At 55.1% G+C, this 20,832-nt stretch overlaps 1 protein-coding gene and 1 long non-coding RNA gene across 4 annotated transcripts in view; one reads left to right on the top strand and one right to left on the bottom strand.

Moving 5' to 3' along the window:
* Nucleotides 1-20,832, top strand: part of Slc6a9 (solute carrier family 6 member 9) — a 34,157-nt gene that overhangs the window by 9,098 nt on the left and 4,227 nt on the right. For 2 of the 3 annotated variants that reach the window (XM_021644534.2, XM_021644535.2), the window contains exons 3-12: nt 11,488-11,644; nt 12,253-12,384; nt 12,761-13,031; nt 18,973-19,105; nt 19,234-19,368; nt 19,462-19,565; nt 19,891-20,128; nt 20,227-20,361; nt 20,466-20,565; nt 20,668-20,768. In XM_021644534.2, the coding sequence (XP_021500209.1) occupies nt 11,488-11,644; nt 12,253-12,384; nt 12,761-13,031; nt 18,973-19,105; nt 19,234-19,368; nt 19,462-19,565; nt 19,891-20,128; nt 20,227-20,361; nt 20,466-20,565; nt 20,668-20,768 (1,506 nt within the window). Of the gene's footprint in view, nt 1-5,083; nt 5,301-11,487; nt 11,645-12,252; nt 12,385-12,760; nt 13,032-18,972; nt 19,106-19,233; nt 19,369-19,461; nt 19,566-19,890; nt 20,129-20,226; nt 20,362-20,465; nt 20,566-20,667; nt 20,769-20,832 lie in introns of those variants that run through there. The other variant, XM_021644533.2, reaches the window with a different exon arrangement.
* On the bottom strand, nt 12,356-15,506 carry LOC132653023 (uncharacterized). The gene is made up of 3 exons (XR_009590656.1): nt 15,396-15,506; nt 12,653-15,301; nt 12,356-12,492 (listed from the first exon to the last, which is right to left on the bottom strand). It is a non-coding gene; the product is annotated as an uncharacterized LOC132653023 (long non-coding RNA).

Genomic DNA, 20,832 nt, shown 5'->3' with positions numbered 1-20,832 from the left:
CTCTAGCTCTGTTCAAAGCCTTCAGACACCAGCTCTTGGGCCAGCCCCTCAGGCCGCCTGTAGAGTGACCCCTCCTGTTGGAGTGCCTGGACCAATCTGAAATGAGGGTTCTGAGGACATACACAGAGAGAGATCACCCTACCTGCACACTTGTTAGGGTGGGTTTTGTCTTAAGACCCAAAGAGGACCAGACCTTTCCTCTGAGAAGTCTTAGATTGTTATAGGCCTGAGTAGGACGTGGTGTATGGCTAAGAGCCGTGGAGATTCTGAGCCACGGGAAACCCTCTGAACACTCCATGGCCTCACTCCTTTTCTCTGGCGTGACCCTCGAAAGGCTAGACAGGCAGGAGAGATTGGGAGTGGGGAGCTCATGTGGGTGGGACAGAGAAGCATGAATCACAAGGTCCCACTATCCTTGCCCAGCTGAGCTCCTGGGACCCTGTTCTCTGCTGGCCAGCCAGGCCAGTCTGTCTGGAGAAGGGAACACGGCCTTGGGACTCCCATTCCCAGCACTAGGATGTGCCTAAAGATAGCTGAGGCTTGCCTTCTTCTTCAGTGCCCTCTGCCCTTTGGCTTCTATCCATTGCTGTGTTTGAGGCTCATAGCATCTGTCCCAGGGGCACCCCCCTGTGGGCGCCTTTATTCCTGCCTCCGTTCAGTTCTGCTGATGACCTTGGGCTACTCTATTCTTGGGTCTGTTTGGAGCAGATGCTGCCTCCCCATTCAGTGTTTGTCTCTAGGATACAGCCTCAGAGGTGTACCGGGCAGCCGTCCCCTGCCAAGCCCTACTTCTGCTCTCTAACCGGGGAGCTAAGTCAGCACCTCTTGGGTGCTGTGTGTTCTAAGGCCAAGGGGATGAGCTGAGGGAGTTCCTTCCCCGCAGGCTCCTTCTTAGGATGCCCAGGGAGGGATGTACATGCAAGATGATGGCCCTTGGCTCTTTCCAGTTCTCTGTGCACGGTTTGCTGTATCTGTGCCCTGCTGTGTAGAGAGTTGACAGCTGGCATCCTACTACGGAGTCCTCGTTTCTGTCATCCTTTGTCCCAGTTGTGAGTGTGAGGACTGGGCCACTCAGATCTCTTCACTGTCGGTAGACACTCTTGTGTTATCCTTGGTACTTCCGCCTGGCCTCTGGAGCAGGTGTCCCATGGAGGAGCAAGCCACTTCCCAGCACGTGCCCAGGCCCACATGCTTGCCGCACGTGTCCCTCCCCCCACCCTCCAGCCCAGATGGTCTCTGCCAGGCCAGCTCAGCTGCCTTCCTCACGGCTCAGTGGCTCCTAGGACAGGGCCGCAAGAGAACCCAGCTGGCCAGGGTGCCTCGAAGCAGGGGAGCAGCTGGGACGCTCAGGGCTACCGGGGGTGGGTGAGTTGGTCCTTCCGTGGAGACCTAGAGCCTCTATGTATGTGTGGGGCGGGGCTGGGTCTCCAAGGACAGGAACTGGAGGAGGACAGCCCAAAACAGGCAACATAAGCGCCCTCACCACCTCACTCCTCGCCCCGCCATCTTACACTAAGGTTCCATGCTGACCGTCTCGGTCAGTGTCTGCCTTATTGCTTCCCATGTCTTCCAGCACACTGGTTGGTTGCCTCTGACGCTGGGAAGCCTCCAGACTCACTCTTGACACCAGGGTCCTTGGTGCCAGGGCTTCTGACTCCCAGAAGGCTCTGTGAGTGCCACAAGGCCACTCAAGGCTTGCCCCACCCTGCCCTGATCCCTTATATTTTGGCACGAGGATTTGGATACCTCCTGTCTGCAGCCTCTACACAGGGCCTGGCACACGGTGGGCACTGGCTCACCAAGCCTAGTCTTGGCATTTAGCAAGTGCTCAACTAGTATAGGCTTGGCACACGTAGGGCGCTCCCTTAGTAAAGGGCCTGACAGGGTTGGGTATAAGTCTCAGCACGTAGCCAATGCCTAACCAGTACAGACTTAGCACATGCTGGGTGTTCCCCTTAGAACAGGGCCTGCCATCCAGCGGGCATTCATGGAGCCTGCTGCCAGCTGCACGGTGGGTATTGAAGCACATCTGGTCCTTTCCTAAAGCAGGATTTGGCCTATCAGGTTATTCACTTGGTGGGAGACCTCATACCCCACAGTAGTTCACACGACACGGGCTGACACATAGAGCTCTCAGTATTGGACACGGAGCAGAGTAGGCGCTCTTCTAACAGAACCGGGGAAGCACACAGTGGGTGCTTTCCTGGTACACGTCTGGCACATAGAATATATTCTTCAGGCCTTGGACTTTGCGCACCACAGATACTTTGCTCCTGAAGGTCCTGGCACACCATGAGGACTCTCCTAACACAAGCACTACATCCAGTGAGTTCTTTCTTAGTACACTCCTGGGTCACAGCATATTTGCTGTCAGCATTGCACTGAACACTCAGTGGGCACCCTGCTGACACAGGCTGTGGCACACAGCCCCTGCCTGCCTAGCTTAGGCTTTGACACACAGGAACTCTCTTAGCTCAGAAACTGCACATGCTATAGGGCAGTGCCCTCCTGCCCAGAACAGGCTGGGCAGCAGCCCCCTGCTGGTCTCAGGATGCAGAGGCTCTACCTGCAAAATGGAATATGGAGATCCAGAGGGGAAGAGGGCCTGGCCTCCCTGTGCCTTTTCTCTAGTCTTTGGCCCCTCCCTCCTCTCTTCCCTCTCACCTTCCCTGTAGTCCCACCTGCTCAGCCTAGAGCCTCATCTCTCACACAGCTTCTGCTAGCCTTCCCCACACCCCAGCATGCCTTAGTCCCCGCGCAGCAGGACCTTCTCTCTAGAGCCACAGAGGACAACAAGGCCCCTAGACTCCTTGCCCCTCTGGAAGCCTGCCTACTCTTATTAAGAAAAGTCAGAGGCTGGGGCTGGGGGAGTCAGCTTCCTTAAGTGGGGATGGAGCAGCTGGATCCCACTAATGAGGCCTCATTACGGCCAGGGCCCAGCTGGGCTGCTGCCTCCTGTCCCCATGGCCAGAGCCAGGGAAAGCCATCCAGCCAGGGCTGCCTGTTCTGGGCAGAAGGCCCAGCACCGGGTAGCCAGAGCCCAGAGCCCACCCTGGGTGGAAGTGAGCATTTGGGCATCATGGGTGACTGCGCCTTCCTGGAGCCAATGGCCCAGCCAGGGCCTTGGCCCTCAGTCTGTGCCTGCAGGAAGTCAGGGAGTGTCTAGGGACCCTACTCTATGACACAGACCCAGTGAGCAGCTGGGTCAGTGGGATCGGAAGCAACTTAGGAGACCCACTCAAGCCAGGCCCCCACAAAGTGGATAGAAGAGTGTGCTGGGGGTCATGGGGCTCCCAAGAGTGTTTAGGTAGAGCCTGGCTCAGAGTAAGCACCTAATCTGTATTGTCTATTATTGCCAACACTAACTGGCTTCAGTGAGTTATCCCATTTTACAGAAGTGGAAACTGAAACTAGATGGTTGAACAAGCTGCCTGAGGTTTTATTTGGTGAGAGACCAGACATCTGGGGTTTGAACCTAGGTAGGCCTGCCTGATTATCTTGGTTTTGGGTTTTTGTTTGTTTGTTTTGTTTTTCAAGACTGTGTAGTTCTGGCTGTCTTGGAACCCTCTTTGTAGACCAGGCTGGCCATGGACTCAGAGATCCACCTATCTCTACCTCCCAAGTGCTGGGATTAAAGGGGTGTGCCACTACTGTCTGTCTGGCAGGCCTGATTTGTTTTGTTTTTTGTTTTTTTCAAGACAAGGGTTTCTCTGTGTAGCCTTGGCTGTCCTAGACTCACTTTGTAGACCAGGCTGGCCTCCAGCTCACAGCAATCTGCCTGCCTCTGCCTCCCTGAGTGCTGGGATCATAGGCATGCGCCATTGCACCTGGCTTAGCATGCCTGATTTTTAAAGCTATGCTTTTGTGTGTGTGTGTGTTTTAAGATTTGTTTTATTTCTTAAAGCATGTGTCTACTGGGATGGAGTGAGTGGCAGGGTCTGTGGAGGCCAGAATAGTGTTGGATCCCGTGAGGCACCTGAAGTGAGTGCTGGGAACCAGAGTTTTGTCCTCTGTAAGAGAAGTGTGCCGTCTTAAACACTGAGCCATCTCTCCAGTCCCCATCCTGTGCCGTTTTAATTTTTTTTTTCCCTAAGTAATACTCCCCCATAAGGGCACAGTTAGGGACAGACTCCCAGGAAAGATGTCCTTACATCCCTGCCTCTGTCTGTCAGGTGTTTGCCAGGCCTTTGCTGTCTTAGCAATCTTCAGAGGGCTGTGTACATCCTTAATACCAGAACACTGTGCCTACCTTCCCAGGTTGGGCGTATGGTATCTGGGTGCCAGCAAGGAACTGACCAATAAGTGTGGCCTCAGAGAAGAGTGACTGCATGGGTTGCTTGATAGAGGCTGACACGCAGAGCTCTCTCAGAACCGGTTATGGCACACAGCCGCCATATTCTCACCCAGGACCTGACATAGAGCTCGGGTGTGGACTAACATCCACCACAGTTAAGAGACATGGCTGGCATTACGCGGCCTGCTTCTCAGATGCCAGGCGATGCAGCTCAGATCCCCATGGGTCCTTATTCCACACCTGCCCCGCTTTGTCTGGGACTTTGTAGTCAGCACTGTCTCGGTCAGTGCTATTTATCTTTAGGCAGACACAGATGCTGTTTATCTTTAGACAGTCACTAGGCCTTAGGTCACCGTTCCTCTATGGATACTCCCCATCATCCTGGTCAGTGGGGAAATCCTCAGCTTACCAGAAACAGGTGCAGCCTTAAGAGCCGGTATCTCCTAGTGGATGCCGCTCACCTGCCGAAACACCGTTTGCTAAGGATTGTACCCTGCACCCCACTCCACCACCATCAGCCGTACCTATGCGAGACAAAGCCATCACTCATCCTACCCTTCTAGGAGCCCACTGGTGCCCAGCCTGAAGGCTCAGCTCTAGAGGCCAGCTCTTTGAAGGGATAAGCTATCCCGTTACCCTGTCCTATGATCATTCTGTGTGTGTGCGTGTGTGTGTGTGTTGTTCTAGTAACTCTCTGAAAACAAGGGAACAACACAACAACCCCACGCCTCATCCTCCAGCTCCAGAGCACCCGCACTGGGCTGCATCGGGGACTGGCCGGAGGAGGAGGAGGGCCAGGGAGGGGGTAGGCAGAGCTTCGGGAGGAGATGAGGTGAAAGTAATTGACGCTGCCCAGCCCGGCAGTGGGAGAGGCAGGGGATGTGTCGTCAGTGTCGCGCTGGAGCTGGCAGAGGTGTGAATGAGCAGTGGACACACGCGTGCTGCGAGTGCTTGTCCCAGGATGGCTGCAGCTCGTGGACCTGTGGTCACCTCTTCCCCAGAACAGGTCAGTCACCTTCCAGGAGGTCAAGGCCCTCCTGGTACCAGGCAGGCTCGGTGGCTAGGCTGGTGGTGGGGCAGGGGACTAAGTGGTCTCTGTGCCAGGAGGGGGCAGGCACAGCCAGTGAGTGAGACAGACACCAGCCAAAGTGACCCAGAAAGTTGTGACTGCAAAGGAGTGCAGGAAGAGTTAGCTGTGCGGTGGGGGTGAGAGGGAGGCGAATGGGGGTGTTAGGGCTCCCCCAGCCCAAAGACCTGCTGAGAATCTGCTCTTGAGTATCAAAGCTGCATTGTCCCAGCTCCCGGGGAGACGGGCCGGAGGTGCCCAGGAATTGTGCTAATCAATACAGCCTCATTGTCTGTGCCACGGCAGTTACTCCTATGGGGAGAGAGGGTGTGGGGGGACAGGGAGTGTGGTACATGGGCCCAGTGGTGAGAGCTGGGGGAAGGGGACAGGCAGAAGTTCCTGCTGGGAGGAGAGACCCTTTGGAGCATTTGCCAATGTCCAGGGCAAGTGCCGGCACAGGGTGGGAGCCGCGTTTCCTCAGCTTTGGAAGTTGAGGCTGGGCAAAGAGGCTAGCTAGCACAGCTGATGGCGGTGAGGGTGAGGGGGCTGGGAAGGTTCCTCTTCTCTCCTGTAGGACATCCTGACTTGACCTTCTGAAGGCAAGGGAAGGAATGTCCTCTGAGGCCATGTGGGCTGGTTTGGAAGAAGCATTATGTAGGCTGTTCTCAAACTTAAGGACTACTTAGAGCCAAGGAACTAGGGTCACTTCCCAGAGTACCATCCTGCTGCCAACTGATGAGGCAGAGGCTGCCCACAGCTTCCTCGGCACAGCCCTCTAGGCAGCCGGGCTTTTCCAGGAAGGAAGGTGAGGGCATGCTCAGAGCCCACCCAGAATCCTCCATCACTCTCCCCAGGACCCAGAGCAGGGCCTGGCATGCCTAGGGTGTGCATTTTCTGTCTGCTGTCTGCAGAATTGGCAGGTCACTCTCTTGTCAATCAAGGGCTCTGTAATGAGCCAGTACCAGGTGTAACCCTGCCTCTCTTCGATGCCATATGAGGGTCTGGGCTCTGCAGACACCTAGAAAAGGTCCTGGGAGGGGCCTAACCTTGTTCTGAGCATTCCTTGAGGTAGAATGCATTCAGAATCCTGGGGATCATGCAGGATGGGCCAGGTGTTACCATTTCTGTCCCCCCCCCCCATCTCTCGAGCCTCTGGCCGTCTCACACTTAGGTTTCCAAGGCCAGAGATCAGGCCTGTGGTTGAGTGTCTCTGATCCCACTTGATATCCTGCAGGTGAAGGGTGGAAGCCGGTTATTGCACAGGTGCGGCTTAAGAACCACTGTGTTCCCTGATGCCAGGAGAGCACCCGGGAGGACAAGAGCAGAGAGGTGCCTCAGGAGGTGGCTTGGGTTCTTCTGAGGCAGCGTTGACTGTAATAGCTGCTCTTTTCTGTCTCGTTTCCCCACTGGGGCTCCGAGCAAGTTGCCTGTGATCTGACTTGGTTCCAAGTCAGTCTGGGATGTGAGGTCTTGCCTGCTCTCCTCCACTGAGTTTGTCTTGGACAGATTTCATCCCATGAGCAAATCCTGGGGCCAGAGAGTCCTGAACAAGAAGCCTGCTGGGTCCCAGCGGAGCCAGCCTGCCAGGGCAGCTCCAGAGTTCTTCGTATCCACGGAGGGAGTTCACAATTCACAGAAATACCCAGTGAATGCTGACCTGGGGCGGTGGGAGTCCCCAGCCAGAGTAGAGGCGTAGTCCGGGTTCCGGGGCCGGGCTTCTGTGTCCATATGAGGAAGAAATGAGGGGCCCCTGCCTCATGTTGGCCGGAGTTACATCAGAGCCGGCCTGCTGGCTATTCTCTGATGCTATTCTGGGTTTTCACATAAAACTTTTTTTTTTCTTTTTCTTTTCTTTTTTCTTTTTTAAGCCAGGTGTGATGGCTCACACCTGTAGTCCCAACACTCAGGAGAACAAGGTAGGTTCACAGATTCACCGTGAGGTTGAGGCTGACCTGGGCTACGGAGTAAAAGCTTAAGAAACAACCAAAAGATCTAGAAAGCTGGTGAGCACTAAAGGGAGGTGGCTACGGGGAGCCAAGAAGAGTTAGTTGAGTTGGGGCCCTGAGACGGATCAGGGCGTAAAAACATTCGCTGTGCAAGTCTGACAATTTGAGTTAGATCCTGGAATCCCGTAGTGGAAGAGGAGAGCCAATTCCTGAAGAGTTCTCCTCTGGCCGCTGTGTGTACACACACACACACACACACACACACACACACACACACACTCACTATAATAGTATTAATAAAAATTTTTAAGTTTATTTTTTGTTTTAAAGAAAAAGCTGAATTGCAGGTGAGGTAGGACCAAGGAACGTGGGTAGAGCCTCCAGCAGGTTCCCAGTCTGGCATCCGGTTCCCTAGAGAGGGACACTGAGCTGCCCGAGGTAGAAGGGACTTGCTCCAGGCTGCCAGGGAGCAGGTTCTAGATTACCTAGCCTTCCACTTCCTGTCTTGGCCAAGCCCCGGGGCAGAGTGGGGAGATCCTGATTCTAGCAGCTCCCCCAGCAGTAAGCCGGGCAGAGGTCTGTGGGAAGGACTTATGTAATCGCCTCAGCTCAGCCAGCCAGGTGCACACAGCGGCGGTTGTTAACCTAACAGAGATCACAGCTGTGGCGTGAGGATGGCGTGTTCTCCCTCCACGGCCAGCTCGGACACTTGGGGGATCTCCTGAGGAACCATGTGTGTCCACATGTTTACGTACGGGGCCAGTCAGGTTTTCCCCACTCAGCTGTGGGAAGAAAGCTCTCAATGTGCTCTGCCCAGCCTGGGAGAGCTTAGGTACCTTGCAAGGTACCCTTCCCTAAAGAACCAGCCACTCAGGACACGGCAGTGGTCTCTCAGAGAGCTGCCAGGGGGCAGGGCACAGACAGGAGAGTCAGAGGAACTTGTGTGCCAGGTCACAAGGGGAATCTGCCCCGGTGGGCTCATTCCCGCTAAGGTGTGAGCAGGTGGGAGAGATGAAGGGCATGGAGGGGCAGGGGAGGGTGACATGAGGTGGGCAGGACACGCCTGGAATTCAGCCCATCCACGTTTTTAGCAGCCCGGCAGACAGTCTGGGTCAAATCATGAGCACAGAGGGGTTCGTTCTTCCATAGGCGCTTCAAAGCCAATGGAATGGTTAACATTAGTGATGAGGCAGGTCGGGGGGGGGGACAACGAGAGGGGGTGTCTTAAAATAGGAATGATGCAAGGAGAGCAAGAAATTATGGAGCATAGAGAATGTGAAGCTGGGCTTACCCTGTGTCAACAAAGGGTTTGCTGAGCATTCATGAGGCCCTAGGTTTAACACACACACACACACACACACACACACACACACACACACACAGGGGAGTGGGAGTGAGCCCTTTCCTGGGACACGGAGGATTCTCCAGAGCAGGGCTGGACAACTTAGAGCACTCAGGAGCCCCCATAGAAAGGTGGGCATCCTCTGTTGGCGGAGAACTTAGACTGTCCAGCTGCTTGAGTTAAGATCTACCCAGAGTGGAGGCCAGGGGCCAATGGTGAGTGAGGCCCCCTTCATCAGCACCGCTGTGCCATCAGGCTGGAGGAGAGAAGGGCACCCCATCTTTGGGCAACCCCAATTTCATCCATAAGTTCTTGTCAGTGCCTGGTGGTAGGCCCCAGTCCAGCTCCTGTCCTGGGGGGCGCCCCTCGCTGTGTGCTCCGCCGCATGGGTTAGCGTTCGGCTCACGGTGTACTGCTCAGCGGTATCTGTCTGATTAGCTAAAGCCTAGCTGTTGAGGACTGGAGGAGCCTATGGCACGTGGCTGGGGACTTTACCACCCCATTCCTCTTCTATCCCCCCCTGACGGGGAAAGAGTAGAATTTAGGGATTCCAATATGGTCCTGCTGCACTTGGTTGGAGAGGCCAGGAGTCTGTTCCTTGTGGCCCTGAGTCGGGAGAGGCTTTCAACATTAAGCTTTGGAGAGATGGATGTCCTTCCGGAGGCCTTGTCCTTTCCCTGCCACGGGGCCCATCTTGAACCCTCACTTGTCCCCTTTACAGCTGGGACTACTGTCCTCTGACCCCACCCATGGGCTCTGGAGCTGCCACAGTCCGGCATTGTGCTCCTAAGTAAACAAGCCTGGGACAGAATAAGAGTGTTATTGTGGGGCCAACAGATAGGAGCCCGATCTGGCTGCAGATCTGGCTGTTTGGGTTCAGATAAATCACCCCAAGCAGGCCCCATGCCCTTCAGAACACGGCCCTGCCCCCTACCCCAGAGAAAGATCCCTAGAGGTGCTGATGTGGATGTGTCACAGAGGGCACATTTCCGAAGCTGGTGCCACTGTCCCCCAGAGCGCAGCATGCCTCCACCTTCCATCCGCAAGCCCTGCCTGGCCCTCACCCTGCCTCCTCTTTCTTGTTTCACACACTCGTAGGGCATTGAGGAAGTCCATTTTGTGATCATAGTAAAGTTGCCCGTAGGATGGTGTGTGCTTTCCACCCCGACAGGGTTTTATCATGTGTAAGAGCCCTGGGTATCCTGGAACTCCCTATGTAGACCAGGCTGGCCTCAAACTCACAGAGATCTACCTGCTTCTGCCTCCCGAGTTCTGGGGTTAAAGGCCTGTGCCACCATGCTTGGCAACGTGTGTTCTTAATTGATCAATGTCTTCTGACGAGCTGTTTTGTTTCCAACTGAGCAGCCAAAGCCTGGCACATAGGGGATCTGCAAGTCTAGAATTTGGTGAATGAATAAATGATTGAAGGTATGAAGGTGCCTTTAGCCTGCCAGTTTGCTCTGGGTGCTCTGGGAATAAGTCCACCTCCCTAATTCCTGGTGCTGTGCCCTGCAGCCTCCTTTGAGGACGTGGCGGGCAGCGTGTCTGAGCCAGGCTCAATGCATGGGGCAGTCCTCCCTAACGACGGTGCTCATCCACCAGGCCTGGGTGCTGCCTAGATCCGAGTTCCCCACGGGCCTTTTCAGAAGGCACTGGGGCCCTAAGTGACGCCATTTAGGTTTGTCTGCCAGTGTGAAGGTCTGATAGTGTGTCAGAGTGCCAGGCCACCTTGCTACCCATTGGCCGGAGTGGCTGCTGATCTTGGAAGATGTCACTGTCATGTGACGGTCAGCGTCAAGCCCGTCTCTTGGTCACACAACTCTAACCTTGATCCGAGTGTCCTTTAGGGGAACTCCTGTCCTTCCCTCTCAGGGTCACAGCTCATCTCTGGGAAGCTGCTGTCGGTGTACAAGCACTCTGTATTTCTTTGCTGGTGACTCCCAGGGTCCTTTGTGTCCTTAATGACACTCTCAGGCCTCTGGTTGGTTCCCTGTCACAGCGGGAGAGGGCTGGGAGAAGAGTGGCTTGGAGAAGGGACATAGTAAGGGGCTTTCAGAGGTCTAACCCGAAGGAGGGTCTCCTCACGGGTGTCTCCAGTAGATCCTGGACAGCCTGACCCAGCACTTCCACAGGCGGGCAGGCAGAGTACCCATTGGGGTATCATGCAGGCCACCCTCACACTCAGTGTGGCCCTTCCCTGGAAAACCACTTCTGTTTCCTCTAGCGGAGCCTGTCCTCAAAGTCTGGCGTGCTACCTAACACCTCTGGTCCGCATTGTCACTCACAGCCCAGCATGCCCAGCTGTGGCTCAAGTCAGCTTCCCCAGGGCCCTCTCTGTTCTTCACAAGGTCTGTCCAGCCCAGGACGGGCCAAGCCTAGCTGCACAAACGCCGCTCCCACCCAGCCCTGCTCACCCTGTACCCCCAGGAAGGAGCCTTCTCTAGGGAGCAGTGTAGCCACCGACTGCCCGTGGGCAGCGTGCTTAGCCTGGCGATGCGGTAGGCGGCGGGTGGGGGGTAGCTGTTTGGACACAGGCCCCTTTGTGCCCAGCTTGACTTGGCTGCTTGGTATGGGGCTCAGCTGCTCCTAGGTCCTTAGCCTGAGAGGAAAGGCAAGGTTTCCGAGGGGTAAGGGGGCTCTTGGCTCAGTGTCCCCTTTCCTGCTGTTAACAGTTCCTCAGGTGGGCTGGTATACCTGGCATAGGGTGCTGAGGGCTGGGTATCATCTTGCAGCTCCTCCTTTCGTGTCTTCTTGCCAGGCTATGCGGAGGGGAGATTCAGAGGGTCAGACGTGGGGCACAAATGCCTTCCTGATGGTCACTCCTTTCCTGTCCCCACAGAATGGTGCTGTGCCCAGCGAGGCCACCAAGAAGGACCAGAACCTCAAACGGGGCAACTGGGGCAACCAGATCGAGTTTGTACTGACGAGCGTGGGCTATGCCGTGGGCCTGGGCAATGTCTGGCGTTTCCCATACCTCTGCTATCGCAACGGGGGAGGTACCCAGTGGGCACAGGGCAGGGACCACCCACCAGGGCTTGGGCCACTGTCTCCCCGGAAGATAGCACTCCCGGAAGAAGCTGGCCTCTGGCCTTGGTCTTCTCCCCATCTCTGGCTTAGGCATATTTTGCCTAAGGTGCAGACCACCTTCAGACTTTCACAGCCTGTTCTTTGGGTCTGATCTTGGCCATCCTGCTCCTTGGAGGGTAGAAGTAGAGAAAAACACATTTCCTGGGTTCCCTGTCAGTGCCACATGTTTTAATGGGACCCCCAAATAGTACAGAGATATTTGAAGATCTCAGTGAGTGTGTGTGCGTGTGAGAAAGACAGAGAGAAGGGGTGGGGGAGAAATCAGTTGGTTAAACCATCAAATCCTGCCCCAACATGGCAGTTCTGGGGCTGGATTTTCTCCAGTGTGGACTTCCTGGGGGCCTCAGTCCAGTTCAAAGACAGGGCAGGGAGTGTGCATGAGCCCTAGGCTGCTGCTCAGTGCTGGCACACTCCTGTCCCAGTACTAGTGAGGCACAAAGGTCTTACTGTGGGTTCTGAGAACCCAGGGAGGGGTCCCCCAAGCCCACCCTGAGCCTGACCTTTCCTTGCATGCCAGGCGCCTTCATGTTCCCCTACTTCATCATGCTGATCTTCTGCGGAATCCCTCTCTTCTTCATGGAGCTCTCCTTCGGCCAGTTTGCAAGCCAGGGCTGCCTGGGGGTCTGGAGGATCAGCCCCATGTTCAAAGGTGAGGTTCTGGTGGGGAATACACGCACATGTATGTGCTCATTCATTCTCGAATGTCTGTAAGTGTGTGTGCACACACACTTACACAGAGGCCGGCTTGTCCATCCATCTGTGCAAACACGAACATCCCCTGATGAGACCCAGTGCTGACCCCGAGCTCAGCATCAATGGCCAAGGCCACGGACACACGCTGGCACTCATATTTTCTGGGCCCCCACTTTCCCTCCTGCCACATGTAAACACAAAACCGCTTCCCCCCCCTAACTTACCCGAGGCCTGAACCTTCCCTCCTGTAGCTCTCCATCTAAGACTGGCCCACACTGGGCCTTGAGGGACTGTGAACCTTGGTGGGTCCGCTGACTGTGCTCTCCCCGCAGGCGTGGGCTACGGCATGATGGTGGTGTCGACCTACATCGGCATCTACTACAACGTGGTCATCTGCATTGCCTTCTACTACTTCTTCTCCTCCATGACCCACGTGCTGCCCTGGGCGTACTGCAACAACCCCTGGAACACGCCTGACTGTGCCGGCGTGCTGGACGCTTCCAACCTCACCAATGGCTCCCGGCCCGCTGCCCTGTCTGGCAACCTGTCTCAGCTGCTCAACCACACCCTGCAGAGGACCAGCCCCAGTGAGGAGTACTGGAGGTGAGGCTCCCGTGAGACCCTGGGTCAGGGGAAGGCAGCCCTCGGCCCTCCCCGCCCCCACCTGGCAGTCTGCACCTGTGCCTGCTGCCCAGGGCTGAGAGGTGGGTTGACCTGGCAGGCACACAGAGGGCTGTGTTGGACTTGAAGATGAGCAGAGGAAGGCTCTCTGGGAATCTTAAGGCTCCAGAGGCCGGTCACGGCAAGGCGGGGCGGGGTTGGTGGGGCGAATAGCATGCTAGGGAGAGAGAGCAGCATGAGTGAGGGTCCCAGAGCACCGGAGGTTATTCTCAATGTCGTGGAGGGCCTGCTCCGTTGAGACTAACATGGATGGACAGGTCTTGCGGGCTTTGAGGTGGACTTGAAGGGGCACTGTGTTCCCAGAGAACTAACAAGAATTAAGCTTCCTCTTCGCACTGTAGAACAGAAGGAGCCATGGACATTTGCTAGGCCAGAGATGCCTGGACGGCTGGACCTATTTTGTTCAGAGGTGACAAAGAGACTAGTGTCTCTGGGCCCTGTGAAGGGAGGCCGCTACTGAAGGTGTCCGGATCACCTTGTCCCGAGTGGCAGGTAGAGGGCCCAGAAGGGTGTTTTTCCTGGAGAGTCCCAGGGCAGAGGATCTTTGGATGTGGGTGGTAGGCCTCACCTGTTCGTTCTACAAACGTCTGTGGCACCTGTGTGCCTGTGACAGGTGTAAAAATGGTTCCGAGCCTCTGCTCCCAAGTAGTAACAGTCTATAAGGAAACCGATAGTTAAGTATATTAGGAGTGGGTGCCCTGGCACAGAAGTGCGGAAGTGGCACTGAGTGGGTAGCGGTGAGTTCTGTGAGATGGGAACAAGAGGAGGTGATCATAGCTGCCCAGAAATGGGAGAGAGGAGTCGAGGAGCTGGGAGTGTCGTGAATAGATGAGCAGAGGCCATGAGGAGGCAAACTGAGGCAGGGACCTGGCACAGGTGCGAACGACAGTCAGAAAAGAGACAAGGAGGGCGGGGTTATGTCACATGGAGCCGACAGCCTAAAGGCTTGAAGCTTTCTCTGCGGTGTGATGAAGGCCAAAGGGGAGGGGCACAGGGTCCCAGGCAGAGTGGTATCAGGTCCTCTCAGACCAGTCTTACAAGTACACACCCCAAAGATGCAGCCGTGGGACAGGCCACTTTCAGAGAGGAGGCCGGGAAGAGCTCAAGACACAGCCCACACCCAGACAGAGGACTCTGGGTAACTGTCCATCGGAGGCGTGATGCGCACTGCACAGCCTGACCTAGATGGAAAGACTGAAGATCAACATCCCTGGAGCTTCCAGGAGCGCAAACCTGCCTACCTTCCTCACCCTAAGCAGATGCTACCGTGCTGCCTGCCTCCGGGGCAAAGCTCTGGAGACGTTAGCCAGTGAAACCAGCGGGGAATGGCTCACTGAGAATCTGCCTGGGGAGGCATACTGAGGGGACAGCTGGGCCCTGCTCCCAAGTGGGGATATGCCAGCCCTACCTAATTAGCCCAGTTCCAAGCCCCGGTGGCTCCCTGCTGCCACCTCCTGGAGAGCCTGGAAAGTATTTTCTCCCTGCACCACTGGTGATTGAACACTGGCCCATGCCCTAATCTTCAAGCATGCTGGGCAAGTACCCCACCCCTGAGCTATACCCCTAGCTTCTTTTTTACATTGTGATTTTGAGACAAGGGCTCACTAAGTTGTCCAGGTTGGCCTTGAACTTGTGACCGCCTGCCCAAGCTCTAGAGTAGCTGGGACTGTAGGCCCGCCTCAACAGGTCTGGCTGGGAAATGATCCTTAAGAGAGTGGTGCGGTTGGAAGGAGCTAGGGGGCCGGTGGATATATATCCAGTGGCCGATTATGTGGCTAGCATGCCTGAGGCCCTGTGTTGGATTCCCCAGTACCAGAGAAGAACGGAGCTGCCCAGGCTTTACTGATTATAGGAGGGTAGAGGAATTGGTATACTACCTACTAGGTGCCGGTGTATTATCTCAGTAAGTCGTATTAGCCCCGTTTTCAGGTTTAGAGACGACAGCCCGAGGTTAAGAAGTCGGACAGCTTTGGAGTCAGCTGGGCTGTGTGCACCAGGCCTGCCCTGGCTCCACTGTTGTATGGTCCTAGGCCAGTGCACTCGGCCAGGGCGCTTAGTCCGACGTGTTCCTTTGAGAAGTGGCAAGATGTAGTTACCGTTTTATGAATGAAGACAGCAGGCTGCAAGGATGATGAAGGAAGGCTGGGGTGTAGCTCAGAGGTACAGCTCGCCCAGCCCTTGAGCTCCAGCACCTTAGCAAAAATAGAAGACAGACAAACAAGGGCCCTTAAAGAGAGCGCATCTAGTCTGGTTTCTGAGCCACTCCTCCCTGCTCACCCTTCTCACCCCTTCCCCGGGCTTGTTTTACACTCTCCTGCGCTGCTCTGAGTGCGGCTTCCAAGCTCTGAGCCTGTGACAAGGCTCTCTGAGCTCCACTGCCTCTGTGGCAGCTGGCACATGAGGCAGTGGACTCTGGTCCCAGCTCCACCCTCGCCCATCCAGTGTCTCATGCCAGGTTCATAGTCATGCTGACATCTCAAATTCCGGCTCCGCCACTGGCCCACTGTGTACTCATGGGAGGCCACCAGACCTACCTAAGTCTTGGGTATTCGCCCCTCGAATCTGGGTGCTATAATCCTCTCCTCGTCATTGCAGAGGTGAAATGTGGGAGCCTGGCATAAACCCCAGAGTTCAGTAGCGAGGGCTCTCTCTTCTCAAGCCAGTTACTGTCCACTCTATGTATCTGCAGTTGAGAATTTTTTTTTTTTTTTTTTTTTTTTGAGACAGGGTCTTATATAGCCCTGGCTGGTCTGAACTCCTTATATAGGACCAGGCTAGCTTTGAACTCACAGAGATCCTCCTGCCTTTCTGTCTTTGCCTTCCAAATGCTGAGATTAAAGGCAAGTGTCATATCTGACCTTTTTTTTTTTTTTTTTTTTTTTTTTTCTGAGACAGGATCTCACTAATATCTGGAGAAATTTTTAGCAAGAAAAAGGCTGAGCGTGGTGACTCACCTGTCATCTCAGCAGCTGGGAGGCTGAAGCAGGAGGATCATTAGTTAAAAAGAAAAGAAATGTGGGGAGGCAGAGTAATTCCTGAGAGGTCATGTGTCAAGAGCCAGCTTATAAATAAGTCATGTTCCAAGCCCTCCGAGGTTAATTGTTTGATCTCAGAAGCACATGGTCCAAAGCAAAACAAAGAACTAAATGCGGCACAACCTAAAATAAAGCTAGAATTCATTCCTCGGTTCCCAGGCTAACCATCTTAAGCTCTGCAGTCCCAGTACAGTAATGCTGTACTTGTGCAACAAAAATAACATCAAATACTGCCATGTTAGCATGTGTAATGAGGCAAAAAAGGTTTTTTTTAATCCCTTAAATTAAAAGGGGTTCTTGACTTGAATGTTGGCACTTGTGGAAAAGTAACTCAGTAGAAGCAGAGGGAGCCCGTGGTTATTCTGAAGGGCCCCCGCTTGCTGGCACTGGTGTCTAACGGAGGAACACCCAGGTGGGTGTGGCCGAGGCTGCCAGGAGCCCCAGTCCATTGCCTTCAGCTATGAATGGCCTCTTCTGTCTGTCTCAGTGGACCAACAGAATTGTTTTCTGTGTGTGTTACGACAGGGAGAAAAGTCAGGAAAGCAATGCCAAAGGGAACCTGGATCCTCTGTAACCCCTGAACTTTACTCCTCTGTCCGTTAATTCCTGTGTGGCAGAGCCAGGGGAGAGCCATGCCAGCCTCACATACTGACGTAGATAGTTGGGAGAATTGGGCAGAGGGAGGAGGAGTCAGGCGGCACCCTACACAGGCCATGCTGTGAAGGGCAGCCCTGGGAGGAAAAGTATACTTTGGGTGGGCAGGCAGGCAGGCCAAGCAGACACCAAGCTCCAGTCCTGTCAGCATTGATCCATGAAGATCCAAAGTTGTATGCCATCCCAAGTTAAGAATGTCTGCATGAGCTTTGAGAGCTCATGTGGGCATAGCTAAGGATGCTGAGCAGAGGGAGAACAGCCTCCAAGTGGGACCTGTGCTGAGAGGAAAGAAAGGAGCCTGTGTTTCACCTAGTTGTCCCAAGTGCCTCAGGCTGGTGGTGTCATCCCATTTGCAGATGAGGAAGCTGAGGCGCCTCCTTGCCTCTAGCCTGGAGCATTCATCAGGGCTTTCTCCTTTCTGCCTCCCAAGCCATTTGCCACAGTGTTTATTCAGTCAAGATCAAACATTCTCTCAGTGCAGGGCACTGGGGATATACAGACATAAACGAAGTGAACAAAACCCCCTGCAATCACAGAGGACAAAAGCCACAAAAAAATAAAAAGGTCTGGGGTCTTTGCTCAGTTGGTAGAGTACCTGCCTGGTGTGCTTGAAGGTTCAATCCCCAGAACTCTATAAAACCTGGCAAGGTGGCACACACCTGTAATCCCAGCATTCAAGCGGAGGGAGCAGTAGGATCATAAGTTCAAGACCAGCCTGGGTGACATGAGACCTTGTCTCACATAAAGCAAACAAACCATAAACAGCAAAATATATAGAATGATAGGAGGGCGTGTGCTACGGAGGAGCACAGGGAAGGGAAGGCATGCTGGGCTAGGGTGAGTGCATTTTGTGCTAGGGAGTCAAGAAGCCCCCTTTGAGAAATTGTCATCCGAGTAAAGACTGGAGGAAGTTGGAGATCACAGAAGTCTAGCTCTATCCTATACAGGGATTTAGTGTAAAACACAGCACCTTGTTCACATGGGTGAAAGATGTCAAGGTGATCCAAAGCCTGATGTGCATAGAGTTCTCTGGCGGGAAAAGAAGCCACTTCAGAAATAGTAGCAAGTACAAAGGGGGGCATACTAACATGTTTGAGAAAAACCAAGTCCAGTGCAGCTAAATCTGTGAGCAAAGTGGGAGGGAGGAGGAAGGGGGATCAGAGAAATGGCAGAGCTGGGGACACTGGATCCCGCAGGGCCTGTAGCCAGGTAAGGTTGATGAGAACCACTGCAAGGCTTGGAGCCATAGATGGTCATGACTATCCTAAAGCAAATGAACTGGCAAAAGGCCTCAAAGGCCTCCCCTTGGCCCTCAGGAGGAATTGAAAAATTCTTTAGCCTCGATTTCACAACTTCTTAGAACCAGGCTCCTTCCTGTCCACTGCCTTTCTATCTTGTCCATCTCCTCTTCCTGCTCGAGCTAACCAGCATGCCCAGGCTGGTCATGCCAGCTCCTGGTCCCTGCCCTGTTGTAGGCTCACTCTTCCCACCTTTCACCCACATCCTCACACCCTAATCCCAGCCTCATCTCTTCAAGGAAGCCTTTCATCCTGGTTCTTCCTCCAGCTCCGACACCCCCTCCTGTGTCTCGTCCACTCTGTGGTGTCCTTTCCTCCCACAGTGGTCCTACCTGCTTTCCTCTATCCTCTGCTCAAGGGCAGGAAGAAGCCTCCTGTCCAGCACAGCCCAGGAGCCTGGTATGCTAAGTATGTGACTGACCGAAAAAGCATAGCCTGCCAGACCTAGGGCTCCAGGTGGAGTCACACCCACGTGGGGAGGAGTTAGGGTGCCATCATCCCTCTGCTGCCCACTCGGCTCACTAGAGCTGGAGCGGACCTTTATGGTATACCTACCTCTAAGGGCTGCCCAGAGGAGGTGCCTTTGATAGGATGAGTAGGCATTCCTAGTGTAGAATGGAAAGGGTCAGCCTGGGGCGGGCCCAAGCCGAGACTGGGAGTCATCCTGCTGCAGGAAAGACCAGCTCAAACTTGATCTCTCAGAGCCCTCGAGGGTCCAAGAACAGACTGCAGGACACAGGGCAGGGGTCCCCAAAGCAGCTCCCGTTCTCCTACAAGCAGGCTTCTGGGATCTTGCAACACGGCGTGTAGCTGGTGAGAACTGGCTGCTGGGTGGCAGAGGCTGGCTCTCAGTGACAGTCCCCTCTCCGTCCCCAGGCTGTATGTGCTGAAGCTGTCGGATGACATCGGAAACTTTGGGGAGGTGCGGCTTCCCCTCCTAGGCTGCCTCGGTGTCTCCTGGGTGGTCGTCTTCCTCTGCCTCATCCGAGGAGTCAAGTCTTCAGGAAAAGCAAGTACCTTCCCCGAGCAGGCTTCGTTTCCTCCCTGCCTCTGCTCTTGGGGTTGCTGGGGTCAGGGGGGTAGCGCGGGGGGTTGAAAGGGGCTCTAGGGGAATCCACGGAGCCTGTCTCGCCCCAGGTGGTGTACTTCACGGCCACGTTCCCCTATGTGGTGCTGACCATTCTGTTTGTTCGCGGAGTGACCCTGGAAGGAGCCTTCACGGGTATCATGTACTACCTGACCCCACAGTGGGACAAGATCCTGGAGGCCAAGGTGGGATGTGGAGGGTTGACCCCAACGGGACTAGGGAGAGGGCAAGTGACCCCGGGGCCGCCGGCAGTGGCTCACTGCCCATCCTCCCTGCAGGTGTGGGGGGATGCCGCCTCGCAGATCTTCTATTCCCTGGGCTGCGCGTGGGGTGGCCTCATCACCATGGCGTCCTACAATAAGTTCCACAACAACTGCTACCGGTGAGCGCCCCCTGCCAGCCTGGAGGCTAGCCTGACCACTGGACTCCACTGCCTCCTGGTGACCGCCTGTACTCACAGCCCGACGCCCTGAGACTCTTGTATCTCAAGTGGGTCATGAAAGTAGAGAGCAAAACACTGGCCAGACAGGGGTGGGATGGACGAGGGTCAGGAGCCCTGGACGCACTTTAAAAGACCCAGAGCAGATAGAAGAGGGAGTTGGAGGCACCTTTGTTTCTAGAATACCTCCATGTCTTCTGTTGGCCCAAACCGAGGAAAGGCGAAGCAAGCTGGGTCTCCTAAACTCTCCTGTTCTCTTCTCCCTCAGGGACAGCGTCATCATCAGCATCACCAACTGTGCCACCAGCGTCTATGCTGGCTTCGTCATCTTCTCCATCCTAGGCTTCATGGCCAATCATCTGGGTGTGGATGTGTCCCGAGTGGCAGACCACGGTCCTGGGCTAGCTTTCGTAGCTTACCCTGAGGCCCTCACGCTGCTCCCCATCTCCCCACTCTGGTCCCTGCTCTTTTTCTTCATGCTCATCTTGCTGGGGCTGGGTACGCAGGTACGACACGAATGTGCGTGTGGCTGGCTGGCTGGCAGCTTGGGCAGGAGGAACCGGGGGCAGAGCGCAGGCCCCTGTTCTGACAGCTCTGCCTTTAGTTCTGCCTCCTAGAGACCCTCGTCACTGCCATTGTGGATGAGGTGGGGAATGAGTGGATCCTGCAGAAAAAGACCTATGTGACCTTGGGTGTGGCTGTGGCTGGCTTCTTGCTGGGCATTCCCCTCACCAGCCAGGTAAGAATGGAGATGGGGGTGGGGGCTGCACTTGCCATGGCATTTGGGAGTGGGTGGGGAGCCTGCTCTGTGCCGCCCTGGCTCATCTGCCCCCTGGTCCACAGGCAGGCATCTACTGGCTGCTGCTGATGGACAACTATGCTGCCAGCTTCTCACTGGTTGTCATCTCCTGCATCATGTGTGTGTCCATCATGTACATCTATGGTGAGTGCTCACCCTTCCATGGCCTCAGGCCCCCCTCTGACGGGCCCACTCTGTCCTCCTGGGTCACTGACTCCTTGCCCCCACCCCCCGAAATCTCTCCAGGGCACCGAAACTACTTCCAGGACATCCAGATGATGCTGGGGTTCCCACCACCGCTCTTCTTCCAGATCTGCTGGCGCTTCGTCTCCCCAGCCATCATCTTTGTAAGTTCCTCCCGGGCCCTTCCCGCTTCTGCTGCCCCTTGGCCCTCCCAAGTAGCTCTGTGCT

This window comes from Meriones unguiculatus, chromosome 3 (assembly GCF_030254825.1).
Source record: "Meriones unguiculatus strain TT.TT164.6M chromosome 3, Bangor_MerUng_6.1, whole genome shotgun sequence".
NCBI lineage: Eukaryota > Metazoa > Chordata > Mammalia > Rodentia > Muridae > Meriones > Meriones unguiculatus.
Note: the sequence above shows the minus strand (reverse complement) of the source record. Positions and strands in the feature narration are given on the sequence as shown.